This window comes from Physeter macrocephalus, chromosome 14 (assembly GCF_002837175.3).
Source record: "Physeter macrocephalus isolate SW-GA chromosome 14, ASM283717v5, whole genome shotgun sequence".
Taxonomy (NCBI): Eukaryota; Metazoa; Chordata; class Mammalia; order Artiodactyla; family Physeteridae; genus Physeter; species Physeter macrocephalus.
The window spans coordinates 63,374,078-63,400,968 of NC_041227.1; the positions used below are offsets into that span (position 1 = coordinate 63,374,078).

The 26,891-nt window shown below is 44.6% G+C and overlaps 1 protein-coding gene, 1 non-coding gene and 1 pseudogene across 5 annotated transcripts in view; 2 read left to right on the forward strand and 1 right to left on the reverse strand.

Moving 5' to 3' along the window:
* Window positions 1–4,686: 4,686 nt before the first annotated feature.
* USP31 (ubiquitin specific peptidase 31) overlaps window positions 4,687–26,891 on the reverse strand; it is a 76,413-nt gene continuing 54,208 nt past the window's right edge. For 2 of the 4 annotated variants that reach the window (XM_024123392.2, XM_024123393.2), the window contains 5 exons: window positions 19,540–19,659; window positions 17,041–17,266; window positions 11,611–11,769; window positions 9,877–10,029; window positions 5,383–8,290 (listed from right to left, as the gene is read on the reverse strand). In XM_024123392.2, coding sequence (XP_023979160.1) covers window positions 6,729–8,290; window positions 9,877–10,029; window positions 11,611–11,769; window positions 17,041–17,266; window positions 19,540–19,659 — 2,220 coding nt within the window. In that variant the 3' untranslated portion in view covers window positions 5,383–6,728. Of the gene's footprint in view, window positions 4,770–5,382; window positions 8,291–9,876; window positions 10,030–11,610; window positions 11,770–17,040; window positions 17,267–19,539; window positions 19,660–26,891 lie in introns of those variants that run through there. The other 2 variants (XR_008619135.1, XM_055089954.1) reach the window with 2 other exon arrangements.
* LOC112064879 (small nucleolar RNA SNORA22) lies at window positions 24,679–24,807 on the forward strand. The gene has a single exon (XR_002891731.1). It is a non-coding gene; the product is annotated as a small nucleolar RNA SNORA22 (small nucleolar RNA).
* Window positions 24,949–26,194, forward strand: LOC102984322 (T-complex protein 1 subunit zeta-like; annotated as a pseudogene).

Here is a 26,891-nt window from a genome sequence, read left to right on the forward strand (position 1 = left end):
TAAATAACAGAAGTCAGTGACACATCTCATGCACTTATTCTAAAATAATTTAAAATGTATGATACACTTTGTTTCCAGCCTCAAGGAAAGACATCCTGCCTTCCATATTACTGTACAACTAAAGAAGAAAATTATACACAAATCACTATGAATGGTGCATGAACAACACCAAAGCATTTTGTATACAGTGATATGACATGCAGCTTTTAAGACAACTATAGAAATTCCAGTGTAAAACCTTAAGAGTTCAATCAAGAAACTATTTTTGTAATGGGGCTTGAATTCAATTTTAACCAGTGGTGAGAGGCACAGTTGGTGAGCAAAACTACAGGGAACATAAATGCATACTTAAAAGGCCTACAAAGAGAACTTCAGCTTCAGAAACACTGCCTTCCCCATTTGGTATAATGACACCTCACCGTTTAGAATAGCACCTAGGAAATTTCATATTGCATTTTCACCAGTACAACAGGTATCACTGCTCCAGGCGGCCCTTCTAAAGGAGCATTTCCAACTTGGATTTTTACTTATATATTATTCCTTGAAATGTTGAAAACACCAGGTAAAGTCTTTTTTTTGTAGGCAGCATCATGCTCAACAGGAAGAAACCACCTGAGAAGCACAGCAGCTTATTTTGAAGATGTTGTAGTGCATTCAGCTCACCACAGATTAAAACTAAATTTAATTTGCCTCCACAGGTAACATGTACTGCCAAATTTTCGGATGAATGTTATTTGATTTTTTAATTACATGAAAAAATACCGAGGGTTCCCCGAAAAAGGACCCCAAATAAAATGCTTCACATTCATTTTTAAACAAACAAACAAAAATCCTGAAACTACATTCTGGATAGTAGAGAGTGGGCTGTATAGGAAATTGGGTGGCAGCCTAGGGTTTGCTACTATGACTACAAGGTGACAATTGGTCTATCAAAATCAGGGACAGGGTTTTCAAAGCCATTGAAGGCTTTACTTCAGCATTTTCTAACTCAGAGTGACCGCCCTACTCCCCCAAGGGTCTGGCCCTGCTGTGGCATCCAGGGGAAGGGCTCTGGGAAGCAGGCAAACCCATGGGGCACTCTGCCTGCTCCAGCAAACTAAGGACCACCGGTTCCCACCAGACGGGCAGTGCTGAGGCACACACAAAGCTCCAAGCTCCTCGCATCAGAAAGGTCCCCCTTATTTCCAACAGGAGGTTGATCAGTAGCTCTCAATCTTTTTTTTTTCTTTTCTCTCCAAAGCAACAGAGAAATCTGAATCACTCCTGAGTACTTCATTCGGCAGTGATTCTCGCCATAGCTCTCAGCAAAGGGAGGGTGTATCACAGTGGTTCTCAATTCTGACTGCAAATTAGAAACATCTCGGAGCTTTCAGTATAAATATGGTAATTCCTGGGACCTGCCCCTACACTAAGTATATCAAAAGCTTGGGAGTGGGACCCAGGCATTTTTAAAAGTTCCCTAGAAGAGTCTAGTGAACACTGGCTATCAGAATCTCAGATGAGTCATTCAGAAGAGGCTTGACAGAATCCTGGGGAGAGTAGGCATGGGAGATTTGAAAAAGCCTCCCCAGTCTGCTATGGATCTCCCTTCTCCCCCAAATTGGGAAACACCAGTCTTAGACGAATGTGAGATGGCTCTAGAACCTACCCCACTGTCAACGCTACTGTAAACTCCACAGCTTAGTCTCATTGTGACCAGCGGTTGGGAAGCTCCAAAGCTTTCCAGAACAGCTCAAGTCTCTACAAAAGTGTTTTAAAATTGTTAGCAGTTTTAGAAGCCACATTCTTCCTTTGTGACCACAATGGAACCCTAGAAGATATAAAAAATTAAGATCTATAGAAAATGGCAGGTTATTTTTAGGACAAAATACTTTAGGAAAGTCTTCAGGCTAAATACAGTATATAAACCAGTGTGTGTTCAACATACCCATTTCCATTCCTGCTTGCAAAATACTTACTTTACATACAATTTTTCCAATGATCAAAAAAAAAAAAATCGGCAAAGAGAAACATGTGCAAAGCAAGAAATCACATTCATGGTCTTTGATACTGATTAAGCCACATTTTAAAAATTACAAATTCAAAAATAGAGCTCCATAATCTAAGAGTTGTGTTGTGTTTGTTTTTTTTAAACTTACGTTGCGTGTAAGTAGTCTGTATTTTTTTATTAGTTGCTTGCATAGGTAGTAAGAGCATGCTTTCTGGGTTAGATGGAGGCCATGCAAAATTATTTTCATTACTTAGGGGAAAAATGATTGGTCATGCTCAAAACGCAGCTGCAAAAACACTTTGGGAGTTGATCAAAAGGCAGTATGAGACTGGGTGTTCATTTAAATAAAAGCATGGGATTCCCCCCCAAAATATGTAGTCAGGTTTAGCAACAACATACCCTTCGTGAAATTGCAGACAGACAGCCTGTACAGTAACAGCTATTTTTTGTTTATGTTTATGATATAGGCACTGGTTTGTCAGCAAGTTTTGCTCTTCTCAATTCCAAATAATACAAAGTTCAACGCACCTCACAGAATACGTTTTATTGAAACTGTGCTTATGGTTTGCATACTACCTCAAAAATCCAACCCGGAAACACTAATTATCTTTGCATCCAATAATTATTATAACCTACACAGGAAACAGTATCTGCAGCTGTTTGGTAATTTGTCAGAATGAAATTTAACGTCAGATGTCAATCTACTTTTTAAAGCATGTTTATTTGAAAAAAAATGAGCTTTGCTCACAGCTCTTCTCTGTTCCTTTTTTCCTAAAGGCTGCCACCTGTTTCCTTCACGTTCTGCTCCTGTTTTTTCATGACAGGTACTTTAGAGGGATGACAATTTCTCTCCCCACCCACCCTCCAAAATCCCCACATCCATCTCATACAAATGCGGATGAGCGAATTCTAATGAAAAGTGACTCTGTAATGGATCTCCAATCCCTAAGTAGTAGAGACAGCACAGTCTGAAAAAGAGGATGTGACAATAAAATGTCTCCAAAGATGAAGAAGGGCACTTTTGGTTTCCAGAACAGAACAGACTTGTTCAAGAGGCCCACAAGGCTCAGCCGATCACCAGGATCCACTTGATCTTTCTGCTCGGGAGGACTGTCGCTCCATCTAGGACATCATTGGCATCCCCTGGTTCATCAGCTGTGCTCCCAGGGCTCCTCAGCTACAGCAAACTCTCGAAGCTCTCAGCTTGCCTTTACAAGCAAAGCAGGCCCTCAACGAATGTTTGCAGAATGAATAAATGAATGAATGAAAGAATGATTACAGAAGAGGTCAGGGCAGCCTCACAGACAATAACAATATTTTACCATGCCACAAATACTCCCACATTTCTATTGGTCCAGATGAGCATTACTTACTTTCAGTTAGGCTGCTTTTAAGATAAGAAAATACAAAAAAGGTGGGAGACGGTCTTGAGATGACACGAGCTTCAGTTTCTTTGTGCTTCCACATGATATAAGGGATTACAAAGGCAAGGTGTAGGGCTGTCCTACGGAATGATACAGACTCAGTGCACTCGATGTTTATAGGAAAAGAAATCAAGAATAAAGTTTTTAAAAAGCAAACAAACATTACAGATGCAATGCTACTGTTGGTGATTATTTTGTGCCTACCAGGAAATGACGACTCTAATCAGGCCCACCTGGTTGTCAACCAGGAACCCAGGTCTACCATCCTCAGCAGGTGATTTTTAACCCCCAAACACATACAAGTTCATTGTACTAAACATCACTGGGAAAAGAAAAAAACAAAACACCAAGTCACTAACTCTACCAAAGAACTGAACTGAACTGAACCAAGTAATAATTTTCCCATAGGGTACTTCACACCACAAAGAGCACCTCCGAACTTTTGGGCAAAATATCCTTTTCTGTGGCTTAAAGGTTGTAACCTAATAATTAAGAATGAAGTTTTCATTGTTTACCAAGCACAGAAATATAATAGCCTAAAGATGCCTAAACAATGCCATAATATTTCCTGATTTTTTTCCCATTTAAATCCGAAACAAGAACTAAACTCCATAGACATACAGTTTATAGATACGGAAAATTTATTTCTAGATCCCATGGAAATTTAATGGAGTTTGTAGAGTTGTTGTGTGTTTTTTTTTTTTTTTTTAAGACACTAGACATAACAGAAAATCCATTCCTGGAGGACTCAAAGAGTAAAAATACTTACCACTGTGAAAGTTAAACTAGATTCTAATGAATGCTTAACTGTTTACAGCCCCCCAAAAAGTGTTATTAAAACACTCTGTGGGGGCTTCCCTGGTGGCGCAGTGGTTGCGCGTCCGCCTGCCGATGCAGGGGAACCGGGTTCGCGCCCCGGTCTGGGAGGATCCCACGTGCCGCGGAGCGGCTGGGCCCGTGGGCCATGGCCGCTGGGCCTGCGCGTCCGGAGCCTGTGCTCCGCAACGGGAGAGGCCACAACAGAGGGAGGCCCGCATACCACAAAAAAAAAACAACAAAAAAAACACTCTGTGTAGTCAAACTATGATTCTAAGACTGTTTCAGAGCTTCAGGTAGGAGATTTCAAACGAGATTTACCTATTAAAGAAAGAGGAGAGAGTCAGACAAACACTCAATTCCGGATATTGACAACCCCACATTTGGTGCATCTTTTTAGGAAATAACAGTGACACAGGAAAACTCGAAGTGGCTATACACGGATCAGGCTGTCAATGTGCCGTTGGACGCAACAACAAGATCGAAGGCAGTCCCAGCCCAGCAGGGGAGAGGTAAGGCTGCTTTGGGAAACCAGACGTCTGTACGGTGAAAAGAGGACACCAAGCAAAGTGGTGAGTCAGGATCGAGTGCAATGGGCGACAGGCTCACAGTAAGTGAATTCCATGGGGCACTAGTGTAACTCTCACAAGGCTGAACGTGGAAGAGTCTCAAACACTGCAAGGTTCTACAGTTCCAGCTCCCTCAACATAAACGGCCTCCAGACCTGCAAGTTACCTACTAATGCTCAAATCAGCAGCAAAATAAAGTTCAGTAACTTACTGGAAACATTTCCCAAGAGGTATTCATAGAAAAGAAAGAAAAAAAAAAATAACAGGGCAGTGCAGAATTCATAGCTATGCATGTAATATGTGCTCTAGTTACTTCACACAGAGCAATACTGAAAAGGGAGATTATAAATGGATCTGTGCACAAAGAGTTCAGGAAGAACCTGAAGAGTCCATGACTTAAAAAATAAAAAGTTAACATGTAAAAGCATATAAACTTAGCATGCTATATTTCACGGCAAAGTGACAAATGCTATTCAAAGAGAATAAGAACTATGACTCTCTTGACATTTAAAAAAAAAGTGAAAAAAAAAAAGCAAAAAATTCCAGAATACCTCCTAAAAGCCTGAAATTATATATATATATATATATATATAAAATCTTGCTTATCTTTGGATTTCTGCGAGGTTCCCTTTTTTTCTAAACAAGAAATACAACTTGCACTGACAATGCCAGATGGAACATGCTCCATCCTGCTTGTGAGTTTCTGGGTAAGAGATTAAATCTTCAGCACAAAGAAGAAATAAATGAGTTCCTGAAAAACAGTCACAACTAAGACTGACAGGCAGGACCGGAAGTGTGCATGTAACACTTTGTCACACATCGTTCTAACATACCATCACTAACTGCTGGCATTAGGCAACTTCTTTCCTCTCCAAATTACAAGATGAGGAAACAAAGGCATGCACACACGGTGCAGCATGGAGCATTCAACTTCTAACACGGAAAAAAGCAACACCAGAGAAGGAAAATGGCAGATTTATGCATCCAGTTTAGAATCCATTTTTTTTTTCCAGGAATCTTTCAAAGGTATTAACTGCTCTACTATATTTCAAAATCCCAATGACCTTAGCTAGCAAATTTACAAGGAAAAAATAAATTTACCTACTAGTGACTGGCTTTCCAGCTATCCAGTTTGCCACCTCTTAGGACATATCCCAAGGGTCAAGACAGCTTATGGTACAGACATCTTTGCAGATATGAAGGTGGTGCAGGACTTCATTTCTACCTCTAAAAACTTCTATCTGTGGCAGTAGGAGAAATGACAGCCACCCACAGGCCACCTTCTTCTTTGATCCTTTCACTGATGTGCACCCATCCTAGACTAGCTGAGTATATACCTGAGAAACATTAGTGTTAAAATATTGCCCTTTACAAAGACTGGTAGATGGGGCCAAAGTGCAGAAAGCGACAGTCTTCCCTCGGTTTGTTTCACTGTTAGTGTCACAGTTTTTAGAGCTTCTGGTGCCACACGACAATCCGCACGCAGTGAGGACAAATTCCGCTCAGATGAAACACAAGTCAAATAATTCATCCTTCTACAGAGCACACTAATGACAGCTTAACTGGTTCACAGGTTTCAAGTCCCTAGTGTCCAACGAAAGTCATTAGAGTTCTCTAGAAAGAAATATGTACAATTGCTAAAGGGACCGTCCAGGGTATCGTCTGCGATTATTCCAGTTAACTTGGTATCAATGCTTTGCCTATGGCTGTTATTTGGTTCAATGGCAGAATAAGGCGATGCTTTTAACAATTTGCAATTTAATTCTACACACACACACACACACACACACACACACACTCACACACACACGTACGTCAGGCACGTGACCCAGAAAATACAAAACAAAAGCATAGAGGGCTTTGGTGGGAGGGAATGGGTTCTAAATAAATTAACATCTTTACAGATAAAACACTTGGATTGCAGAAATATCACTGAGGTTTTTGAGAAGGCCGTGCATTGGTTTGCATGCTAGAAGGTAACTTTTTTGAGGATTTCTCAGCAGACTGCCTGCAACCAGGAGATGAGGGCGCTCCAGAATCTAGCTGGGAAGACTTGGATTTGCGAGCGGACAGCAGGGAATGTTTAGCAGAAGCAGGGTCCTTGGAGGCAAGCTGCTCTTTTCCAACTGCATTCACATTTGGCTGCTGGGAGCCTAGTGCCTGGGAGCCTTTCTCTGCCTTGTCATCCACTGCACTCTTAGAGACGGACTTGACTGAGCTCCCGCCCACCTTCTTGGACAGCAAGGGTGTCTTGCCAAGGTCCGTTGACCGCCGGGTTTCCTTCTGTCTCAAGGCTGACTTGAAGAAGGACAGCCCCTTGTCCTCCGACTTGCTGTCCCTCTTCAGACCGGCCTTCATGTTCATGCTGGGGGAGCGCAGGCTGGCCATGGAGGAGCTGCGGACTTGCTTTCCATCCCCCCTGCCATCCCCGGCTCTGGCCTGGCTCACGCGAGGGGAACTGGGTTTGGGGCTGGAGGTGACGCTGGCTCTGTCGGAAACCAGGCTTTGTCTGGAGCCCTCTCTGCTTAAGCTCCTGTCTGAAGTCCTGCTCTTCCCAGGAGGGAAGGGGCCCCTCGGGGTAGGGCCTGAGGCTTTTTTGGCGGATGTGGAGGAAGCATTGTCAGCGAGGGAAGAAGCTGACTTCTGCTTCTGGAGCGAAGGAGATGACACGGAGTCCTGGGATTTGGGGGAGGACTCCTTTTGGGGGGCAGGGGAGGAATGTCGTCCACTGGCCCTGGAAGAAGAATCGGCTTTGCTTCGGGAGCGGGACGGCTTTACAGAAACTTTTACAGGAACAGGAGAAGAAGGGGATGTACTGGAAAGAGATGATTCCTGGCTGGCCAAGACTGGTCTCCCCTTCCGCAAGCTTCTGTTTGGCTCAGGAGCGCCTCTGGAGTTGGGGGATCTCCTGGCTGTGCTCTCCGATTTCTTTGAGAGGGAGCCTGGGTGGCTTGGAGGTTTCACCTCTTTGACCGGAGAGCTGTCTACAGAATCGCTCTGATCCACATAAGCAATCTGGTTATTGTTATCAAATGGACCCACTATGGGGGGCAAGGGATCCCCCTGTGCTGAGCTTTTGCTCTGTGTGTCCTCAGCACTGGAGTTCAACTTGCGGGTGTCTGGCTCGTCTCTGAGCACACCTTCCATGACAGCCAGAGGGGCCCGACCCACAGCCTTGTGCTCCCGTCGACTGCGACTACCGCTTGAGTCCTGGTAACTGCTGGACAGGTTCCTCAAGCTACCAAAGCAAGAGATGGAAACCTTGTCGTCCACTGCTTCCCCGATCTTCTCCAAGGTGGAGGCGGAGGTGTGAATCGGAGAGTCCCCTGAGAAGCGGGAAGGGGAACTGGAGCGCATCTGCAGCTTAGCAGACAGGGACCAGGAAGGTCTGATGCAATTTTCATTGACGGCCAAGGGGCTGGTGACAGAAGATCTGGATGACAAGCTCTGGCGCTGGACGCTTCTCACGAATGGTCGAGTTGAGAAACCTCCTGAATGCAGCAAAGAGAGTGTCATTAAGCTAAACCTACCAAATGTCCTTATGAGGACATCCCTCTAAGACGGTAGGAAATCAAGTGGTCTGGGGTCAAGGAGTAGTCGTGTGATTTTAACTCTTCTGAGCCCAGTTCCTTTACCTACAAAATATGGGCATTCTAACTTGGGGATCAGCAAACCACCTTCTTGCTCGACATCAGGGGTCAGCAGACTTTTCCTCTAAAGGCCCAGACAGTAAATATTTTAGGCTTTGTGGGCCAGCTGCTCAACTCTGCCACCCTAGTGCGAAAGCAGCCACAGGCAACACAAACAAATGGGCGTGGCTGTGTTCCAATAAAACTTTTTTTTTTAATACAAATAAAGACAGGGGCCATATTTGGCCTGTGGGCTACAGTCTGCTGACCCTTGTTGTAACTCACAGAGCTACTATGAGAATTAAATAAAATCTTAAAAGTCCTGTGCCCAGCAAGGCACCTGGCACTGCACAGCTGCTCAATAAATGTGAGCTACTTCATTTACAGCTTCTTCATCTTATTAAGAACACTGGGGCCCACAGCAGGGCAGTCCTTGCCCAAGATCACACAAACAGAGGCAGAGCTAACACCAGAACCGCAACCCCTTCCCCCCAACTCAACGCCACAGCTGGGCGGGCCTGTAATCGTTGACTATGAAAGCAATCAGTGGAAAGCCTCCAAGGAAAATATTCATAATTAGAACACTATACTCCTCTTTTAAGTGACTTAAAACTTCCACAGAAAATATTCTAAATTAAATTCTCCACACACTTGATGCTGTAGCTGTGGTATTAATAAAACTCTGTCTGGATGAGATCCTAAGAGATAGGCCCTGCTCTGTGGGCACCACCCAGCACCACTGCATGATGATGGTGCTGGTATCGATTTCACCAACTACACCGTTTAAAAACAGACTGGGGCCAAACCATATCTAGGCTTACTGTGAAAACAACAGTGAATTCTAGGTTTAAAGGCTGTGTTGAAAATAACCTCTAAATAATAAACAAGCCAAGGTCCCCGTGACAACTGAGGGCTGTTCCGCCACTACTCAAGCGGCAGCTGAAGGCAAAACACCGGAGCTCAATTTTTATCAGATTTTCAAAGCTTTTATACTGTGACTATCTTCAAAATTCCTAAACACTACCTTTATGCAAAGGCAACAGCTTTTGTTCTAGATGCTTCTGCACTCACAAGGGCACACCACAGATCCCTCCAGGGGAGAGAGCGTAGTGGGAAGGTGAGAAGCTGAGCGAGTCAGGAGCCTCCACGCCAGGCCCCGCACACCAGGTGGCCCTCGGCAAACCACAACCTCACTGAGTCCCCTCACAGCTGCTCTGAAGATTTCAAACAGCCCTTTGAAAAAGAGCAAACATTACTGTACAGAGTTAAAGCCCCAGCCTCCACATTAGACCTTAAAAGTGGAAAACAACGGAGTGGAAGGAAGAAGTGCTAGGTCACAGAGGAAGAGCAAATGACCCTGTTATATAAAATGCTCCTCAACGTGAGGGAGCCCGTGCTGTGTCCGTGAGTTGCCATTTTGGAAATCTGTCACCGAAACCCAGACGCACCATCATCTTCACTCCTCTCCCCAGTCATCTCCACAGACTCAGACAGCGAGGCTAGGGAGGTGCGTCTGGAGGAAGCTGCAGAGGTCACGCTGGCCTGCTTGCTCCCCGGGAGACGGCTCACCCAGTGTTCACACAAGGAGGAACTTGTGGAGCCTGTAGGAAAGGAAGTGGACGCCGAGGTCAGGCCAGGATCCTGCCGTGCCACACACGCCCTCACCAAGGGCTGCTGCCTGGGCGGCGGGTGACCTCCCCGCCAGGTCAGCACTAACTCCCAGGCCCACGCTGTGCCCGCTCGAACGTCGCCTGTTGGGGTGAAAAGGACAGACGCTCACACACGTTTGCAGTAATAAAATCCAAGTACAGGGATGGCTACTTCAGAACGCAAAGTCCAAGTCTTAGTGCTGGCAACAGAACGGAACAGATACAATCGTGCATATGTTCATCTATTCTACAAACATTTATTAAACACTACACGCCAGGCACTGTTCTAAGCACTTGCGGGAATACTTCTGACACAGAGGAAAAAAAGCAAGCAGCAGTGTACTGTTATCTTCTCGGCCCGTGTGGTGGAATTTTTAAATCATTTTCACAATATTAATATATAAACACGCACACACATGCTCACACAAGGCCACATGCCATTCTGTCCTGTCTGTTCCAGGGAGGCCCTTGAATATACACTGGAGCAACAGAAACTGCTCTTGAAATGGAGAACATGAAGCCACATGACTATCTAGAGTAGACCTCAAGAGGGTGTCATTTCTGAACGTATCGCAGGCTCTGGAAAGCACTGAGGGACAGCACTAGAGTCCTGGAGTTCCCACTTTCTGGGAACTAAGAGCAGCTACGGACAGACGGCTGCACTGGGTGGGGTCTGACTCCAGCAGGGCTCACTCTGCTCCAGTGATGCTTCCTTTTGGCGGCTTCCAACTTACCCCTCGCACGCTTCAAGGGGAGCAGGGATTAATAACTGATCACACACTGCCATGTCCCCATCCTCTGTCCTATTCTCTAAACTCCAACTCTGCATTAGGAAGCATTCGTCCCCCTGTTCGGATTGTGTGTGGCTGCATCAACATCACGCGTGGGTACTGGTTCCTGCATTTATTAAGCACAACAGGCTAGATCCCATCAAACTAAATCCAAGCCATCTAATATTTTTATAGCCTTCAATCCCTCCCCTAACAGAATAGGCCAATCTTAGTGGAGAAAAGAACGATTTCTAGTGGTGCTTTACCCTTTACAAAAGGCTTTAATGCACATTTACCTAATCTGTTTCACACAACGACCCCATGAGGCAGGTAGGATCAGGACACCCATATTACAGATGACAAATATGTGGCTTGGGTGGACATGCTCGAAGATAACCCGAGCAAAATGTGGCAAAGCCAAGTCTCAGTTCTATTTCCAGTCCCTCGACTCTGAGAGCAGTGTGCTGTGCTGCTTCTTAGCTCCCTCACTCGTTTATTTACTCTGTAAGTAAACACCACGAGCGAGCTTTGAGCCAGGCTCCACTCCACCTCCACGGGAACTCCTGGTTCACAGCTGCTGGCACATTCCAACCCCCATTTCCTTTAACTGCAACCATTCTGGTTTCCAGATTAAATGCAAACCTGAGAAGTAATCTGATCCAACCAACAGAATCATGAGATCTCCTGGAGAAGTTCTCTGGACCATCAGCTACCATCTTCTGCTCTCAAAAAAAAAAACCACCCAAGAGTAGAGTGGCCTTACCTGCCACCGAGCTGTTGGCCGACCATGACGGTATAGCTGTCCGCCTCTGGTAGAAGAGGATGTACGCCGTCTGCGTGCAGACCTCGTCTTCCGACAGCTGCTGCACCTCACTGTCGTCGAAGCAGTACCAGAGGCCGTCCACGGAGTTCTTGCAGTATGCTGTCAAAAAGAGCCCACCAGCGATCAGCACCAGGGCGGCCGCAATGGCAACTCCACTTGACCCACAAACACCTTGTCTTTGGCTCATATAATTAATTCAAGAACTTTTTAAGGCTGCAGACAGTAATACAGAAAGAGGTAAGAAATCCATATTCCAAATCACACTCAGGCAAAATGTTTCAAGAAATTCCAAATGGATGAAACTCTATTTAATTTTAGAAAACACAATATACTTCTTTAAACCAGTGGATTTCAACCAGAGATGATTTTGCCCCAGGGGACACATTTTTGACTGTCACAACTGGGGGGTGGGGGCGTGGGGAGGGTAGGATGCTAGTGCAATCTAGTGGGTAGAGACCAGGGGCGCCACTACACATCCCACTATGCGCAGGACAGTCCCCACAATACAGAATTACCCAGCAAAAATGTTACTGTACCAGTATGGAGAAACCCTGTTTTAAGGATGTTGTAACAGTTTAGTGTTTCTTAGAGACAGAAAACAATAGAACTAGAAATGATGATATTAATGAGAGCAGTAGCTAACATTTGTTTAGCACTTATTACGTGCATCTCATTTGATCCTATGAAATTTGTTCTATTATCATTGCCATTTTACAGAGGCTCAAAAAGATTAACCAGCTTGCCCAAGGTCATGCAGCTGGTGAAGGGCAGGGGCCAGCTCATTACAGGATTATCTAGTCCCTGAGCTTAAAGCCTTATCCTACCCTGCCTCCCTCAGAGGTAGCACAAACGATGCCTGATGGAAGGCCCCTGGCAAACTGAGAACACTGGAGCTCATGAATGCATGCGGCCTTCCCTCCAGTCCAAACTCTAAGCTGAGATAAAAATAAAGAGCACTGAAGTACCAGCAAGGACACAGCTTAGTGTTCATGGAGCCACATCATCATGTGAATCTATCAAGGAGTGTGATAAGCTTGATCCAGAAAGGTACACTCTTACAACACTTTCTAAAAAGACCCATTTATTGGGGTGAAAATAAACGAGTGCTACAATATTTAGCTGAACGCTGAAACAGGCTCAGTAGGGCCCCGGGGGCAGGACACGTAAGGTCCCAAGTGGCACCAGGAGTGACTCCCTCGATAGGCCACCACCGCTTTGCTAAGTGTGGACTCCTAGGAGGCAAAAGGGACCCGGAAGAGGAAGGGCTATACCGCACAGGTCCCGAAAAAGAAGAGCAGAGGAAGAACCTATGACCATAGGGAGGAAAGTCGTCTGCAGCTGTGGACTCAGTGGAACCAGACGGCAGAGAAAGGGAGACACAAGCAGCAAATGGAGCTGGTAAAACAGCAACTGTGTGGTCAGTGGTGTCATCAGGCTTGATGGATGAATGACCCAGCTGGTGAGGGGCTGCTATTCGGGAGTGGGAGGAGATCTGTAAGGGGGAACGCGCCCAAGAGCAGGTGATGGACCACCCTGTACTAGCTTCAGTCTGTTTCTCCTCAGGATGGTCTGTCCTCCATCACGGTGTGGAAACTAAGGCAGCACAGGGACTCATGAATGGGTTGATGATGTATTTATAAAATAATTCTATGTGCTTTTCTTCCCAGCGCTATTTTCTGAAGTATTTCCTAGACCAGTGCTACTCAAATTGTGGCTCACAGACCAGTGCCAGTCCATGAGAGAAGCACCAAAACGAGGTAAGCATTTAAAAACATTCATAGCAATCTGATAATGTATGATATTTTTATTGTGTTCCTCTGCAAAAGTACTGGTTCATGGCTCATGAAGGATTGAACATTTTAAAAACAGGTTTAAGAAACTTTTTAAAAGGTTCCTCATCACAGATGGTTTGAGAAGCACTGTTCTAGACTCCTTACACAAGTCAGCCATACATGCACCATGTAATTATAGTTAGAACCAGTGCAAAATAAAAGAACACATTAAAATAAACACTCCAAACGAAAGCTTAAAAACAAGATATCTTTAACTCAACAATGCTGAGGTACTTAAAATGCTCTTATCAGAAAAGCAGTGGTATGGCCTAAGCACGGGAAAGGGATAACAACGCAGAAAATATCCGAGCCCCTTGTCGGTAACAGGCCCCAGGAGGCAGGCACGAGCACTTCTGGCTCCCTCACATGGTCGCCAGGTTTGAATAAGGTTACTCACCTAAGGTCACAGAGCTAGGAATACGTGTCTAGCTTCTAACCCATACTCCTCTCACTAATTTGTACTGCCTCCAAGGCAGCTATGGGTTTCCGGGCACTCTCCAGAGTCTATGCTATACAAAGAGCAACATGACAGGCGAACATCTGGCACTGTCCGATTTTCCTCAACAATTTCTTACTAGAAATCACACAACATGCTCACCCATATTTTCCTGAGAAACACTGTTATACACAGGAGATTCTTTTACAAAGCTGAAGCTACATGAACACCAACCAGTGATGCTGGCAAAGGCATTACTTCACCAGCTAATTAGTGAAATTAAATTTCCTCTAAGTCCCTTTCAATTCTCAGAGTCCCTGAGTATATAACTCTGTGACTCAGTATCAAAGAACACAGATATGACCAGGAATGCCACAAAAGCAAAAATCCAACTAGACACACAACACTTATTATACAAGTGGCCCCCCTATAAATATAACATACGTAAGACACAAAATACAGTATTAAAATTTGGCTTAAACCAAAACACGAGGTAAAACATACTTAAGCATTTAATTACTATTAACTTTGTCTTCTACGGACTTTTCAATAGATCCTCTGTCCCGTTTTTCTCCTTCAAGTACTTCCGCGGGCAAGTAGAGGCCATCCAAACGGCTCCACTACAAGATACACTCCAGGTCGGGATCATTCCTCTCACAAGTGACTGCTGCCGGCAGCGTACTGAAAGAACTAGAACTAAACGGGTTTCGAGAACAAAAGATTGTGGTGTCCAGTCACACTCCACGTCCCCTGTCTCCTGAGGAAGAGCAGGTTGAGAGAGTAACTGTGCTGGGCCAAGGAGGGGGTCTGGGGCCCGAGAGGCTCCTTCACCGTGTTGCAGGGGTCTCAGGGTTAACTGCCGGGGAAGAGTCTCAGAGAGACTGAAACACCAACTGGCAGAGTCTACCCTCCTCTACCTCCCCCTACCTTTAGGAATCACTAGCACCCTGGGGTCTTGCTGCAGAAACCCCTGAACTGCAGAAACAAAAAGTCCCAGAGAAGTGTTCATGCCAAATAGGCTGAGTGAGAAGGACGCAGAAATCCGAGTCCTGGCCACCTATACAGGAGGAGGGCCCTCACATCAAGTCCCCCGACACACAGATGTCCAAGCAAGAAGCCCCCAAATCTACCTGCCTCCCCAGCATGCATGAATGCCCTTAACCCAATAATTCCATTTCTGAGACTCAATCTCAAGGAAATACAGAATTAAAATACAGAAAAGATGACTACACACAAAGGTGTCCATCAGTTATCTTCAAAGTTAAAAACCAGAAACAATATATGTGTTCAACAATGGGGAATGGTTATATCACATTAGAGTTCCATCAACTGAATATTCTGTGGTCATTAAAAATAATATTTACAAAAATTAAGCATATGTTGGGACTTCCCTGGTGGCACAGTGGTTAAGAATCCGCCTGCCAATGCAGGGGACACAGGTTCAAGCCCTGGTCCGGCAAGATCCCACATGCCGCGGAGCAGCTAAGCCCGTGCGCCACAACTACTGAGCCTGTGCGCTAGAGCCCATGAGCCATAACTACTGAGCCCACATGCCACACTACTGAAGCCCGCGTTCCTAGAGCCCGTGCTCAGCAAGAAGACAAGCCACCGCAATGAGAAGCTCGTGCACGGCAACGAAGAGTAGCCCCCGCTCGCCACAACTAGAGAGAGCCCGCACGCAGCAATGAAGACCCAACGCAGCCAAAAATAAAATAAATAAAAATAAAAACAAACAAACAAATAAATAAATAAATTTATTTTTTTTAAAAAATTAAGCGTCTGCCCCATTAGCCCATAAGGGCGTCACGTGTAGGCAGCAGGTTACTAATCCCAATAGCTTCTCCTGACCCTCCAGGAGGAGGCTGCTCTGACCACTCTCTCCTCCAGCCCCTGCTCTGTTCACACTTCAACCATAGAACCTAATACACATCCTGCTCTTTCATTTTAAGTGTACCTACACCGCCCCAACCACTTGATTACACTCTTGGAAGACAGAGGTCAAGATCTTTTCATTTCCAGTGTGTCTCTGGTGTGACATAGCCCAGTGCAAGCAAGACATAGAGGAGGTGCTCCATAAAGGTTCACCTGAACAGAGCATACCAGGCCAATCACAACAGTGTAAAATAATGGCCAAAACTTACAGAAAAACACTGGAAGGAAACACCACATATCAAAATGTTACCTACATACAATGGGATATTATTCAGCCTTAAAAAGAAAGGAAATTCTGACAGACAATACAAAGTGGGTGAATCTTGAATGCATTATGCTAAGTGAAATAAGCCAGACACAAAAGGACAAATACTGTAGGATTCCACTTACATGTGGTACCTAGAGTAGTCAGATTCATAGAAAGAATGGTGGCTGCCAGGGGGTGGGGGAGGAGTAAACAGGGAGTTACTGTTTAATGGATGCAGAGTTTCAATTTGGGAAGATGAAAGAAACTCTGGAGATGGACAGTGGTGATGGTTGCACAAAGATACCAACGTACTTAATGACACTGAACCGTATGCTTAAAAATGGTTAAAACGGTAAATTTTGTTGTGTATATTTTATCACAGTTTCTAAAAATGTTACCATTTTTTGAGCACTAATCTCATGCGTTATTTCTGAGTGATAATCTCGTGGGTTGATGGCACCGTTCCGTCTGCCTCTCTCTAGTCTCTAAATTTCATATGATGAGCACTATTGCTTTAACAAATGAAAAAGTAAATTTAACCATACAGCAAAAAGAAAACCCCTTCCAAGTCACTTCAAAGACACTATAAAAGTGCTTCACAACCACTCCAAATAAGGAAGATGCTAGGTCCTCAAGGAAGCAGAGCAAAACCTTAAACGGGGCATGCAGGTGAGGTCAAGAAAGCAAGTCCTGGGTGAGCCAGACGATGCCACCCATCTGCACACACCATTCCCTGCTTGGGTCAGAGCCCGACCAGACGATCTAACTCAGGGCAGAGAACCAGAGGATGAAAACTGCCCTCACGGTTGGCACGCTGCCTGCTGGAAGAGAAAGCGAGGTTCTAAAGCAAAGCAACCCTGTCACAAGCAAAACATGTCGGGAGGAATCGTCAGCACAGGCGCCCGGCCTCTCGCGCTGCAGACCTGTGTAGTGCCCCCCTTGCATGGTGCCGTGATGATTGCACACAGCATACAGGTCATAGATGTAGTCCTCAGGGTCCCGCCCGAGTCCGTAGGGCCGTCTCCATGGAGACCAATGGGATGGCAAACTCCAGCTGCTCTGGCTTCTCTTAACCACGTGAGGTGTCATGTCCAGACCAGTCAGAGGGAACTTCACCATGTTCTGAAGTTTCATACGCTTGTCTCCTTCCTGTGGCAAGAAGAAAAACAAGTTCTGATGATATTTTCTTGCAAGCAGATGGTAGATCAATTTAGCGTGAAAGGCAGACCCTATCAACTGAAGTAGGGTTGAGTTACCTATCTGATGTTTCCAAAGACACATACAACACAGGGAAACAGATTAACAGTTTTATCTACCTGGAGGAACAGGTTTTAATATCACCAAAAATGGAACCAGCGATGATCTACATATAAGAGATAATGAGCCTTCATTGCCTTACCTGATAAGGGGTTCATCCTGAAATGAAAGAGGCATGAAAAGTAATGGAATAACAACATATGTGAAGGGAAAGCACAGTGCTGGCACAGAACAGCCATTCACGGAACAGGGCCTCTTTCCTTCCCAACTCCTCCAACAAATACATTAACAGTTAACAGTGACTTAACTTAATATAGACATTTAGTTGACAATCTTGGGCAATCTGTATTTCCCATTCATCCCACTGGGAAATCCAACCATCAGTTGAGTAGATATTTACCGAATGTTTCCTGTGTCTATGGGAGCTTTAAAAAATTAATCGGGCACAGATAATGCCCGTCCCAAGGAACTATGGATCTACTAAGGGAAGAAAAATGTTCCTAAGAGAAATGTTCCATGCATGGGTCTTGCATGGTCAGGAAGGTCAGGCTAAAGAACCTGGACCTTGTTCTGCAGTCAAGGGAGAAGCACTGAGGCTTTGAGGGAGGAGGTGATGCCATCAGAGCTGGCATTAAGTAGTGCCCAAAACATGGTAGAAAGGGAAGAGCAGTGTAGGTTACGAAACCAATGAAAAGACACTGCAACTGCAACCAGCTCGGAAGTATCAGAAGTTGGAACTGGCAGGATGACAGCAAGAATGGGGAGAAGGGGACACGTTCCGGAGGCAGCGGAGAGGCACAACCAGGCCGAAGAGGTGACGGCCTCGGTGACAGGAACAAGAAAGAAGAGTCAAAGATGGCACTGCAGTTTTGAGTTGGGGCGCTGGAAGGGTGATGATATGCCTTCAAAAGAAACAGAAAGCAAAGGAAGCCAGTCTGTGTGTATGGAAGGAGACGGAGAAGCTGGGTTCAAACCCTCAACTGGCCGTCCCCCTGGAAGATCCCAGTGGAAGCGTACAGCTGGGACACTCAGGGCAAGTGCCCACTCCTCACTACTACAGGAGCAGGACCCCAAACCTGTGTGTGAAAGGCCACCCTGGGGACCGTGTGCGTGCCCCCAACACATTCACTTCATCGGCCAGCCCTAGACATCTCTCAAGTCTATCCAGGTCTCCCCATCTCCACTGCCGCAACTCCACTGTGAGCCATCGGCCGGCCCCCGCCCCCCCGCCACCGTGACTGCAAAGGCCTCCTTCAGGTCTCCCTGTCTTCATCCTTGTAGCCTCTAATTCCACACAGCAGCCTGAATGGTCTCTTCCAAGCACAGATTTGGTCATGTTGCTTCTCTGCTTCAGAATCCCACTCTGCCTACAAGGACTGCTTGGACGACCAGCCCCTGCCTGCTCTTCTACCTCAACGCACGCCTTTCTCCCCCCGACCCCCCGGAGCTGCAGCCACACTGGCCTCAGCTTTCAGCCTCTTGCACATGCTCTGCACCCGCTGCTCCCTCAGCCACTATACATGTGCAGCCCTGCTCCCACCTCACCTGGTACAGGCCTCCTCCTAATCTTTCAGATCCCAACTTGCTTACGCCAAGCTCAGACTCCTCCAGTGTTTACCTCTCATTTACCCCTCTTACAAGGGGCTAGCCAGGACAACTCTAACCTTAGGAATAGAGAGCCTCTGCGGGAAAATTGACTCACAAAGCAACACAACTCAGAGCAGATTTTCTTTGTATATATTTATGACTCAACTCCACAACTGTACAACTGCTCCTTGGAAGAGGACAACACCCGTTATTACTTTAGGCAGAAACAGAATTCTACCCACCCCCAAGAAAGGCACTCAATTATTTTTTTTTAATCCCAAAGTACACTTACTCGAGCACAACATTTACAAATCTAAAGCAAATCCTCAGGAACAAAGTAAAATATCTGCAGTATGAACTAAAATGGTTAGGATTTAAAGAGTCACAGGATGCACAAACTTTGCTCTGGGAAAGAACAAAACATGGCTCCAAACATAGGGGCGGATGTGCGTCTGTAACAACACAGGATCACGGGATCAAACAGGGACACCAAAGAACTCCCCACCCAACAGCCCACCAGCAAGGGGCATAAGAAACTTGGTCACAGCTTTTTTCCCTATGCCAAAGGGTTTCCTTACCTGTCGAAATCTCTTTAGATGTATAATAAGCACATCAGGCAGCGTCCAGAGGCTTAACGTAATGCTCCCCTGCTGCAGCTGCTTACAGTGCGGGCAACGCCAGGCGTCATCTGGGGCAAGCTGAAAACAAGGAGCACGACTTCTGTTAAGAGCCACTTAAGGCAAGACTTTGTTACAGGAGACAGCCAGACTCACTTCCTGGCCAGGGCACAGCACAACTCTGAATCTCCCCAAACTATGTACGATGGGAGTCAACAGAAAAACACAATTAAAAGCGGCGCCTGGCTAGAGCTGGCACCCAAACATTTGCTGAACAGATTATCTCTCAAAAAGGAATGACCAACTCGGTAAATACTGCATGGAGATGTTAGATGTCACAGGAGCACCTCCTGCTCAGCATACTCCCAAACTCGACTCGTCGCCTTTCTATCAATATAGTTCCCTTCTCTCCTCCTCCTGTATGCCCTGCCCCAGCAAGTACCACAACCACCCGTCAAGAGCAGAGCACGGGGGGCTAACCCAAAGCCTCAAAGCCTTCCCTCTTCCTCTGCTCCGCGTCCGTCCGAGGCAACACTCTCTGCCATTCCTCACACCTGTCTCCTCCTCTCCATCCACCTTAATTCAAAGTCCTCACTCACTTTTACCTGGACTTCCTCAAGTCTCTTAATTGTTCTCTCTCCCCCAAGCATCAAACTGCTCCAAACAATCCTCCCCATCCTGCTATCAACAAGATCTTTCTCAACGTCAACCTGAGACCTCCAATCCATGTATGTCACCTCTGCAGGCAAGGGTTTCAGGATGACAACACAGAGGTACTAACAGAGCATGTCTGGTAAGAGAGATTATTTAAATCTCCTCTGGATTTCAGAAGATGCATCAGATCTGGGACCATCCACACAATGAGGTAAGGGAAGCCACGGGAACAGATGGCAATGCCCACTCAGATGGAAGAGAAAGAAGCCAAGGACAGAATCTTGCAGAAGGCCGATTTTTAAGGGAACACAAAGGTCGAGAAACCACCAGAACCTGAGGCTGCATAGTCCAAAAAATAGGCAAACCAGAAGCATTCCTTTTATGCACACCAAGAAAAGAGAGTGGCAAGAACAGGGTGGTTATCAGTGCCATATCCCACGGAGAGGTCAAATGCAGACTGAGCAGAGGCCACTGAACTGAGCAAACTATGGGCCCCGAGAACTTCAGAGAGCAATGTCAGAAACGCAAGTCAGACAGATGACAAGAGGTTTGGAAGGGAGGAAAGGGAAAGACCTGAAATCACTAAACGGTAAAGTTACACAGAAAAGAAGAGAAAGGCCGGCACAGTAGTTTGAAAGGGAAGCAGAAGTGAGGGAGTTATTTTTCCTGAGAGGGAGATCCTGTCATGTGTGTAGGAAAGATGGGGAGAGACAGAAGTCTGGGTGGATAGAAGTGAATCAGAAAGTTAGGCAGGCATAGCACAGGGAGATCAGCTCGGTGCTTTGTGACCACCTAGAGAGGTGGGGAGGGAGACGCAAGAGGGAAGAGATATGGGGATATATATATATATGTATAACTGATTCACTTTGTTATACAGCAGAAACTAACACACCATTGTAAAGCAATTATACTCCAATAAAGATGTTTAAAAAAAAAGAAAGTTAGGCAGGAGGAACCTAACTGTCATCTGGCAAGTCCACATCTGTGCTAACATGCTAACTGTCTACAGACGTGGCCATCAGCCCAGTGCTCGTGGTAAAGGAACAGGTTGTTGTTTATTTGTTTTTTAATTTCCAATACATCATAAACAGATACTCTTTTATAAGATACAGTAAGAATGTCAAGACAATGTCTACCAGCTTTGACTGTTTCTATAACACTGCTCTACTTCTGTACTTATCTCGTAAACTGCCACAAAGAGCAGCTAGGCCTGCAGAGCACCCTTGGAGTGTGGCCAGCCTCGCTAACTGCCCAGCAAGGAAGGCAACTAGCCCCAGAGGCAGCTCTTCCACTTTCAGGCAGTCTGTTACAAAGTTCTTCCTCTTATTAAGACAAAATCACTCTCCCTGTAATTTCCAATCTCTAATTCTGCTTTTTAGATAAAATTAAGTCCAATCCCTTATCCACAGGATGGCCCTCGAAGTATGTGAAAATAACTATCAGATCCTCACTTAAGGTCTCCTTCATCAAGATATACTCAGCTGCGGCATCCCCTATCCACACTCTCTGCTTGTGCCCCGGGATGTCAGTCTCTTAACAGTGAACATTTAAGGTAATGAGAAGAGCAGTGCTATCACCATCTGAGTTCTGGACACTGTTTCTAAAGCATCCTTAGGTAGCCAACAGCGGCTGACACCCACATGACACGGCTGATCATACTGAGCTTGCAGACAACGCGACCCCAAAATTATCGTCACACAGCCTACTGCTAAGTCTGACCTCCTCCTCTTTCAGGATGACAACACAGAGGTACTAACAGAGCATGTCTGGTAAGAGAGATTATTTAAATCTCCTCTGGATTTCAGAAGATGCATCAGATCTGGGACCATCCACACAATGAGGTAAGGGAAGCCACGGGAACAGATGGCAATGCCCACTCAGATGGAAGAGAAAGAAGCCAAGGACAGAATCTTGCAGAAGGCCGATTTTTAAGGGAACACAAAGGTCGAGAAACCACCAGAACCTGAGGCTGCATAGTCCAAAAAATAGGCAAACCAGAAGCATTCCTTTTATGCACACCAAGAAAAGAGAGTGGCAAGAACAGGGTGGTTATCAGTGCCATATCCCACGGAGAGGTCAAATGCAGACTGAGCAGAGGCCACTGAACTGAGCAAACTATGGGCCCCGAGAACTTCAGAGAGCAATGTCAGAAACGCAAGTCAGACAGATGACAAGAGGTTTGGAAGGGAGGAAAGGGAAAGACCTGAAATCACTAAACGGTAAAGTTACACAGAAAAGAAGAGAAAGGCCGGCACAGTAGTTTGAAAGGGAAGCAGAAGTGAGGGAGTTATTTTTCCTGAGAGGGAGATCCTGTCATGTGTGTAGGAAAGATGGGGAGAGACAGAAGTCTGGGTGGATAGAAGTGAATCAGAAAGTTAGGCAGGCATAGCACAGGGAGATCAGCTCGGTGCTTTGTGACCACCTAGAGAGGTGGGGAGGGAGACGCAAGAGGGAAGAGATATGGGGATATATATATATATGTATAACTGATTCACTTTGTTATACAGCAGAAACTAACACACCATTGTAAAGCAATTATACTCCAATAAAGATGTTTAAAAAAAAAGAAAGTTAGGCAGGAGGAACCTAACTGTCATCTGGCAAGTCCACATCTGTGCTAACATGCTAACTGTCTACAGACGTGGCCATCAGCCCAGTGCTCGTGGTAAAGGAACAGGTTGTTGTTTATTTGTTTTTTAATTTCCAATACATCATAAACAGATACTCTTTTATAAGATACAGTAAGAATGTCAAGACAATGTCTAGCAGCTTTGACTGTTTCTACAACACTGCTCGACTTCTGTACTTATCTCGTAAACTGCCACAAAGAGCAGCTAGGCCTGCAGAGCACCCTTGGAGTGTGGCCAGCCTCGCTAACTGCCCAGCAAGGAAGGCAACTAGCCCCAGAGGCAGCTCTTCCACTTTCAGGCAGTCTGTTACAAAGTTCTTCCTCTTATTAAGACAAAATCACTCTCCCTGTAATTTCCAATCTCTAATTCTGCTTTTTAGATAAAATTAAGTCCAATCCCTTATCCACAGGATGGCCCTCGAAGTATGTGAAAATAACTATCAGATCCTCACTTAAGGTCTCCTTCATCAAGATATACTCAGCTGCGGCATCCCCTATCCACACTCTCTGCTTGTGCCCCGGGATGTCAGTCTCTTAACAGTGAACATTTAAGGTAATGAGAAGAGCAGTGCTATCACCATCTGAGTTCTGGACACTGTTTCTAAAGCATCCTTAGGTAGCCAACAGCGGCTGACACCCACATGACACGGCTGATCATACTGAGCTTGCAGACAACGCGACCCCAAAATTATCGTCACACAGCCTACTGCTAAGTCTGACCTCCTCCTCTTCCGTATCTGGACTGTTATTTTTGGACCCAGTGACTGAGCTCCCCAAGGAACACTTAACTCATTCATTCACTGAGGCATAGATTTGCTGAATGCCTTCCATGGGCCGGACACTGCTAGACATGCTGGGGTTATTTTACGACCAGGATGGATTCTCTCACCTGCTGTGCCCCAGCCACAGTGGCCTCATTTCTTTTCTCAACCTTCCTCCGATCCCAAGACATTTGCTTCCTTTATTTACTTGTTTATCCCCACTACACTGTAAACAAGCTGAGGGCAAAACTGTTGTCTGTCTTGGTCCCTGCTGTATTCCCAGTTCCTAGCACAGTACCTGGCACATAGTATGTACTCAACAGACATGTATTGAATGAACAAAGCCCTATTAAAATGTATCTGGCTAGCCTGAAAGATCAGTGAGATGTTTTGTAGAATACCAATGTTGTCATCTAGTAGATCTGCTCACCTTTAAGTTTTGTGACATTCTCAGACATCTCCCAAATCAATTTAAAAAAAAAAAAGCTAAATAGGATAAGGTGCTACATACAGCATGTGATCAACCAGTTTCAAAGCCAATTATTTATATAAGCCCAAGATTGGAAAAATATGTCTAATGAAAAACTATTAAAGGAATTAGCTATTAACTGCTTGGGGGAGAAAAGACTTAGTGAGAAGATGAAAACTATTTTCAAATATCTGAAGGACAAACAAGTAGAAGAAAATGAAGACCTGTCCTCTGTTTTTAACGATCTGAGAGTTCGCCTGCTGGTTGTAGCAACCAGGGACATATTTCACGTTAACGTCAGTCACCATCAGAGATACCCAAAGAGAAAATGGTGTCTCTGAAAAACAGCGGCTGGATAATCACCTATTTGAAATTAGGTAGAACTCAACCATTAGAAAAAAGAAATTTTAAAGCCCCCTCTGACCCTGAAATTGCATGATTCCCTATATGCAAGAGTGAGCAGTAAGAATCAGTAGCCAGAATTATGATCCTAAACATCAACTCAAAATTAGATGAACTCCAAGTGCTCTCGTCAAGGTTTCTCAAGGCAACTGAACCTGCAGAGGTTTAAAAACCACAAAGGCCTGTTGCACAGTGAACACCAAGAGTGCCTTAGTTCCTTGGTTTCAACTCTGTGTTAGAGCAATGTCTGTTCTTTTCCTCTACACTGAAAGCTTATTTATCCTTTTTAAAGTATTCAGAAAGTCAGCACATCATATTAGTTGTATTAAAGGGTATGAATGATCCAGAATATCCTTCCATAAATCTGCTTTATCACGAACTATAGTTGCATCTAACTGAAGATCTCTAGTATTAGTGGTGGTTTTGTAACTATGTGTTTATTATAGGATCTTCATCCCAAAATAATAACAGAAGGATTTGAAGCTGCAAAGAAAAAGGCACTTCAGTTTTGGCAACTAGTCAAAATATGCAAAGAGATGAACAGTGAAACACTTACAGACATGGCCAGGACATCTCTACATACTAAAATTCATGCTAAACTTGCTGATGTTTTAACAGACGCTGTAGTGGACTCCATTTTGGCCATTAAAAAACAAGATGAACATAGTGACCCCTTCATGGTTGAGATCAGAGGGATGAACATAAATCTGAAACCTATACAAGCTTAATCAGAGGTCTTATTTTGGATCATGGGACATGGCATCCTGATATGAAAAAAAAAGTAGAAGATGCATACATCTTCATATGCAATGTGCCATTAGAATATGAAAAAACAGAAGTGAATTCTGGCTTTTTTTTTTAATAAGCGTGCAGAAGAGAGAGAGAAATTAGTAAAGACTGAAAGAAAATTCACTGAAGATGGAGTTAAAAAAATAATAGAACTTTGAAAGAAAGTGTGGTGGTGCTTCAGATAAAGGATTTGTTGTTATTAATCAAAAGGGAATTGACCCCTTTGCCTTAGATGCTCTTGCAAAAGAAGGCATAGTAACTCTGAACAGACCTAAGAGAAATGTGGAAAGGTTGACGCTTGCTCGTGGTGGGGTAGCTCTAAATTCTATTGATGACCTAAATCCTGATTGTTTGGGAAATGCAGGACTTGTCTATGACTACACACTGGGAGAAGAGAAGTGTGACTTTATTGAGAAACGTAATATCCGTCACATTACTGGTCAAAGGACCAAATAAGTACACACTCATGCAAATCAAAGATGCAATCAAAGGTGGCTTGAGAGCTGTTAAAAATGTTACTGATGATGGCTGTGTCATTCCAGGTACTGGTGCAATGCAAGTGACAATGGCAGAAGCCCTGATTAAATAAAAGCCCAGTCAGTGTAAAGGGCAGGGCCCAACTTGGGAGTTCAAGTATTTGCTAATGCAGTGCTCATTATTCACAAGGCTCTTGCTCAGAACTCTGGTTTGGACCTTCAGGAAACACTAGGTTGAGTTCAAGCAGAACATTCAGAATCAGGTCAGCTTGTGCGTGTGGACCTGAACCCAGGTAAGCCAATGGGAGGCATATGGGAACACTACTATGTAAAGAAACAGCTTCTTCACTCCTGCACTCTAATTGCCACCAACATTCTCCTGGTTGATGAGATCATGAAAGCTGGAAGGTCTTCTCTAAAAGGAAGGCTGAATTGAAGCTTCCCTTGTATCATCTGAATCATGAAGACTCTACAGAGTGATCCTAAGAATACAGCTATGGAATTTTGCTCCAAGCTTCAAATGATTTTCAAAGGAATTTTCTTTTCCCATATGAAAAAAGTACAGAATACTGGCACCTATTCAAATTCTGAAGTTCTGAAATTATAATTACAGTATTTTTTAATTGCACTGCAGTGTACACACATACAGCAGGCCATATTTATCCAATAACTGGATGTTTAGCTTCAGTTATATAAAAATATGTTAGATAAACATGTTATCTACCTTGTTATTAAATATTCCTGTTAAAAAAAAAACCACACACATAGGCAAGGGTCCTATCCACTATTTGTCCATCCGTTCATTCAAATATTTACTGAGTACCTACGATCTGCAAACACTATGCTAAGTGGTCTAAAGCATGTTGTCCAACAGAACTTTATATCTACACTGTCCAATACGAGTCACTAGCCACATGCGTCTCCTGAGCCCTAGAAATGTGGCTAATGCAACTAAGGAACTGAATTTTTAATTTTAATTAAAATGGCACCTATGTTCTTAGTTCCAAAAAGTTGAGAACCACTGATCTAGTTACTAAGGAAAATAATTTAAAATCTCTAAATTGAAATAAAAACATAACTATCATTAACCATTAAAAAGTAAAAAAAAAAAAAAAAAAAAAAAAGGAACTATA